The sequence below is a fragment of the Tupaia chinensis genome, unplaced genomic scaffold (assembly GCF_000334495.1).
Source record: "Tupaia chinensis unplaced genomic scaffold, TupChi_1.0 Scaffold000247_1, whole genome shotgun sequence".
NCBI lineage: Eukaryota > Metazoa > Chordata > Mammalia > Scandentia > Tupaiidae > Tupaia > Tupaia belangeri.
In genome coordinates, this window is record NW_006159725.1 from 92,187 (window position 1) to 97,707 (window position 5,521).

Consider the following 5,521-nt stretch of genomic DNA (forward strand, 5'->3'; position numbering starts at 1 on the left):
GTTTGACTCGGGGGGAGTCCAGCAACATAGCCATTACGCTAACTGCTGGTCCCAGATAGGGTTCTTTTTAAAGGGTCAGAGGGGGACCAGCAGGCAGCATGGTAGTTAAGGTGCTGGACTCCCACATGGCTGACTGCTATTCGAGTCCCAGACCTGGCAGCTTGCTTTCTCACTTTTCCTCTGTCTCTCTCTGGTCAGCACATGCCCTATATCAAATTAAATAATAATAATAATAAATAGATAAATAAAACGAAGTAATTCTTTAAAAAAAAAAATTAAAGGGTCAGAGGGCCAGCCCATGGTCTGGTGGTTTACATGAGCTGGCTTCCACACAGCTGACTGTGTGGTTCGAGTCTTGCACCTGTTGCTTTAAGCCAGGAGGTGCCTATGCATGCCCATTGGGAGAATGGTATTTGGAGAATGGTTCATGGCACAACCCCCTCTCCATGGGAGGTGCTTTCTCACCTTCCGTCTCTGGTAAGCACACACACACATCCTCTGGCACATTAAAACATAAATAAGTCAAGGATCAAACCAAGCATCAGCTGACATGACCAGGGAGATGGATTTGGGTCCTGCCTGGAGGATCCTGCCCGGGACGCCTGCCCGGCTGAGGCTGCAGGAGGGGAAGTGTGGGATCGAGTCACCGTTGGCAGGAATCAAGCTCAGAATGGAATATGCCACAAGTGACCAGCTTCCCGCCTCCCCTCCGCCAGCCTGGCTGAGTGGAAGATCAGGTGGCCCAGGCTGGCAGGACGAGGAGATTCCAGCCCTGCCACCGGAGAAGGGACTTCCTGTGAGGAAGCAGAGGTTAACCTGAGCTGAGTCACCTTCTGCACAAGTCTCCGGGAGCCTGCGGAGCCTAACAGAACCTTTCTCACCAGCTCAGCCTCCGTGGCCCTTTCTGGAAAATCTCCCCATATACTCCACACCTCATTGTTCTAGAGTTCATTTACAGTAAAAGGAAGTAAGAGAAACTTCCTCAGAGAGTTAAAGGACTGCAGAAGTACCTGGGGAGTTAGGAGGTGACAGGTGCTCCCTCGTGTCAGGTCCTCAGGAGCACTTGCTGTCACCTACAGTGATGACTGCACGCACAGTTGGCACTTCCAGGCTCCCGCCCTCCACAAGTCCTGTCAGGCTCTAGTTAGCCTCGTTTACAAATGAAAGGGTGGGGCACAGCTAATGCACTGCAGCTTGGGGTGGCCTGCAGGCATTCATAGCTTGTACCTGGAACCGAGATGGACACCCGGTCCCTGTCTCAAAGCACCCTCCAGCAGGTGCCCAGGAAGCACGCGAGGAGTGGGGCTGTCTGGAGGCTGGGACACACCCACTGAGAGACAGCAGCTCTGCAGGGCGTGTGTCTGAGTGCCAGGGGAGTATAGGGGTTCCTGGTGAGTGTGGCCATTGAGGCCAGGGTGCCCCCCGGGCAGGTGAGGTCTTGGCAGATGGAGACCACTTCTGACTGGGGGCACAGTTAACCAGGCCCAGAGGTGGGTGAGAACAGGGTGGGGCCTGGTGCTGGTGAGCTCCGCACAGGGTTCCAGCAACCAGATTGGGGAGGGGGCCCCATCCTGCCTATGGCCCGCCCCCCTCTGTCCCGGGAGCCTGGGAGCGAGTCAGTAACAGGAAGGAGCCCTGCTGCAGGTGCCCGCTTGGAAAGGGAAGCGGAGGGGGAAAGGTGAGCCGTACCAGTTCCCGCGGGTGGGTGAAGGCAGAGACAGCTGCAGCCAGCCCGCTGCCAGTCCCTCAGCCCATCCTGCACCACTATCCTGAGGAGGAGGATGGAGGGCGGGAGGGGGTGTCCAGGAGCCTGACTGCCCCGAGTACCAGCTGCATTTCGAGGCCTCTCCCCGAGCCTACAGGGTAGACCACCAGAGGAGCTGGCGGTCTAAGTCCTGAACTTGGAGGAGTACAGCCCCTTCCTATGAGGCCCGCCCCGCTCATCCAGTAACATGGAGACTGCACAGCATCCAAGAAACTCGACTAGTTTCCTTCGTCTGTTTTCCCGGAGGCTTTGGAGTACTTGGGGTGTGTGTGTGTGTGTGTGTGTGTGTGTGTTTAGAGAAACTTTTGCTAAGGGGCGCATGTGCTTGCCAGAGAGAAAGACGGGAAGCAAGAAATCGTCACCCAGGGTGCATGGCCACGCCTCAGTCCCTTCTCCATTCTCAGAATCGTGGGCATGCACGCACACGTGCCTGGCTTAAGTGTTAAGCTGCTGGGTCCGGGATTTGAACCACAGTCGACCACATGGGAATCCAGCAGCGTAACCATCATGCCATCTGCTGGTCCCTGTGTTCTTTCTTTTCAGTCGTGGCTGTAAGTGGAAAAGATCATTCTAAACCAGCTTGTGTGTGTGTGTGTGTGTGTGGGGGGTCTCTGATGGCTGGTGTCCTGGCAAGTCCTCTCCAGGGCCCCAGCCGAGCAGCGAGTAGCTGCAGGTCCCTCCACTGCCCTGGTCGCCCATGCTCCTGCCCTTCCCCTTCAGGACGTGAAGATCTTCCGGGCCCTGATCCTGGGGGAGCTGGAGAAGGGGCAGAGCCAGTTCCAGGCCCTCTGCTTCGTCACCCGGCTGCACCGCAATGACATCATCCCCAGCGAGGCCATGGCCAAACTTCGGCAGGTGAGAGCTCCCGCCTGGTTCCCACCTGGCTCCTGCCCGGATCCTCAGGCCCAGTGCCCCAGCCCACCAGAGCTCATCCCCGGCATCCCTCACGTAGACCTCCTGATTTACTCCAGGCCAAACCTGCCCCACTGCCCCGATCTCTAATCTGCTTCCTAGACAACTCCACACCCTGGTCCTCACCACCGCCCTCCACTCCCCATTTCTGATGGTTCAGGGTTTAGGCTGCGGAGCAGGATCCGGCCTCATGTCTCCTCCGTCACATGTTCGCCCATGACATTGGACATGTCACCTTGCCTTCAGAGCCTCAGTTTTCTTAGGGCAAGTGGGCTGAGAGAGCAGTCCGTGAGGCAGTGCATGCCCAGTGTTCCCAGGGTTCAGAACCCTTCAGCCTGCCTGCCTGTCCTGGGCCCTGCCTGGGCCCTGGCCTTACCCCTGCCAGCCTCGTCTGAGCCCCCTTCCTATTCCATCCTGCAGGCCCTGCCCTCAGGTCCTCGATCCCCTCTGCCTCTCTGCCTGCTCCCCTTTGCCAGCCTTCCCTCTGGAGAATGGTGACCCCAGAGGTCCTGTGTCCAGAGCTGCAGTTCCACTCCTGCATCCCATCAGCCCCCATGTCAGCCCATGGCCAGCCGGTAGCCATGAGCAGTCCTCGGGTGGAAGCTGTGTGAGCCTGCCTACGCTCTGGGCACCGATGCCCCGCCAGCTGGAAGGGCAGGGCTGGGTGCCCCCTGGCCACCGCCCTGCACATGGCTCCGGAGCTCCAAAGGCAGCCAGCCTAGGCTCCCCGGCTGGGGATCGGGGAAGAACGGGCGGGGAGCACCCTGAGCAACCCTCTCCCCCATGCAGAAGAACCCCCGGGCCGTGCGGCAGGCCGAAGAGGTGCGGGGCCCGGAGCAGCTGCACATGGACGTGGCCGTCAACTTCAGCCAGGGCGGCCTGCTGAGCCCTCATCTGCACAACGTGTGCTCCGAGGCCGCTGAGGCCATCTACACCCGCCATGAGGACGTCCGCTTCTGGCTGGAGCAGGGTCAGCGGGGCTGGGGCGGGTGGCCCTTTGGTCTGCTTGGGAGACACTTCCTGAGCAGCCATGGCGGTGTACTGATGTAATGTCCAAGATGCAGACGCCCAGTTCCTGTCCTTCGGGAGCTTCCTGACAGATTCCTGGAGTCCAGTGTGGCAGAGTGCAGTGGTGGGCTGTAGGCGCTAACCCTCAACTAGGCTGCCGTTGATCAGGGAGGGCTTCCTGGAGGAAGAGGTGCCTGTGGCCGTTCATCCAGAGGGGTCAGCATTCCAGGCAGGGACACGCAAGTTCTGCTCAAGCCTGTAAAGAGAAGTTCCTACCCACTTCCCTCCTGCCCTTGTGAGGACGCAGGTGGGTCCTCTGTCGTGGAAAGGGCACGGGCACCCACGCCCCCACCCATCTCTGTTGCCACCTTAGAAATCATTTCACACCCTCCCTGGAGCCAGCCTCTCTCCTTGAAGATCCTTGCTCGGGAACTCCACTGGTCCTGCCTTTCGGACCTGTGCAGGGACAACCCTGGCCACCTCCCAGTGCCCTTCCCAGGACAGCCTGCAGTCCCTCTGTGCATCAACCCCTGGTCCTTCCCCACCGCCAGCCGGGCACTACAGGAAGGCCTGCCCTCCCGGGGTGGCGCTGGACTTAGCAATGCTTCCCAGGGCTGCGGGCCTGTCCCCACACACCACCCTCCCCAGTGGGCTGCGCCCCCGGCCAAGACACAGACGTGACACCAGCCTCCTGCGGAAACTGGTCCTCCCACAGTCTCTGTGCCGAGCAGGCCCTGCCCCAGCGTCCTTCACTGCCACACTCCAGCTGCCCCGAGCCCTGGCCAGATGGCCTCCCCCTGGGCATGCCTGTGCTGTCCCTTCCCTGGGAGGCGGTACTCAGATAGCACTGCCTTTAAGAAGCTTGCCTCTGGCCAGCCCCATGGCCCAGTGGTGATGGAAACCAGATCCCACATGGCCAACTACATAGTTCGAATCCCAGACCCAGCAGCTTAAAAAACATGCCAGCGCATGTATGCCCCGATCTCGACAGGATGGCGAGCTGGAGGAGGAGGGGTCGTGGTGCGACTGTACCCCACTGGGGTGCTTTCCCTCTGCATCTCTCCCCATCCCGCCCGGGTGCTTTCCCTCTGCATCTCTCCCCATCCCATCCAGGGTGCTTTCCCTCTCTGCATCTCTCTCCCCGTCCCGAGCCAGGCTCTCCTTGGTTCCCCACTGTGGCTGTAGCACACTTGGGTGTGGGTGTTCGAGCAGCAGGTGGAGGCGACATGGCCAGGTGGAGGCCTGGCCGTCACACAGGCCTGGGTTCCAGTCCTGCCTCCACCTTTACTGTGTGACTTCGCCAGATTGCTCACTGTCCCTGAGCTGGACTTCCCGTCGGTAAAACAGGGATGGCAGTACTTAGTTCCTGGGCTGCTGGAAAGTGGTGCCCAGGGACAGTCCCCAGCACACGAGCCTCCGCAGATGGGGTGACATTGCTCAGCTGCGTGTCTCACCCGCCTGGCCGTGAGCAGAGTGCCCAGGGCTCCTTAGCTCCACAGTGCAGCAGCCTTGGGGCTGGCATTGCCGCTGAGTTCTGTGGGCTGACGGGAGGGCCCAGGCAGGGAACGGCCTTCTCTGTCCTTTCTGACCCTTGCCTCTCTCCTCCAGGTGTGGACGGCTCCGTGTTCGATCCTCTGCCCAGGGCCTCCGAGCAGGCAGAGCTGCCCCGCTGCGGGCAGGCGGGGGGCCGTGGGAAGCCCTGCATGTGCCACTACGGCCTGAGCCTGGCCTGGTACCCCTGCATGCTCAAGTACTGCCACAGCCGCGACCGGCCCGCGCCCTACAAGTGCGGCATCCGCAGCTGCCGGGAGACCTATGGGTTTCCACTTCCCCCGG

The 5,521-nt window shown here is 60.4% G+C and overlaps 1 protein-coding gene across 1 annotated transcript in view; it reads left to right on the forward strand.

Annotated features, from left to right (window-relative positions):
* Window positions 1-5,521, forward strand: part of OAF (out at first homolog) — a gene marked incomplete at its 5' end in the record, with an annotated part of 25,014 nt that overhangs the window by 18,160 nt on the left and 1,333 nt on the right. The window contains 3 exon segments of the mRNA XM_027771982.1: window positions 2,486-2,620; window positions 3,467-3,647; window positions 5,294-5,493. Of these exon segments, the coding sequence (XP_027627783.1) occupies window positions 2,486-2,620; window positions 3,467-3,647; window positions 5,294-5,493 (516 nt within the window).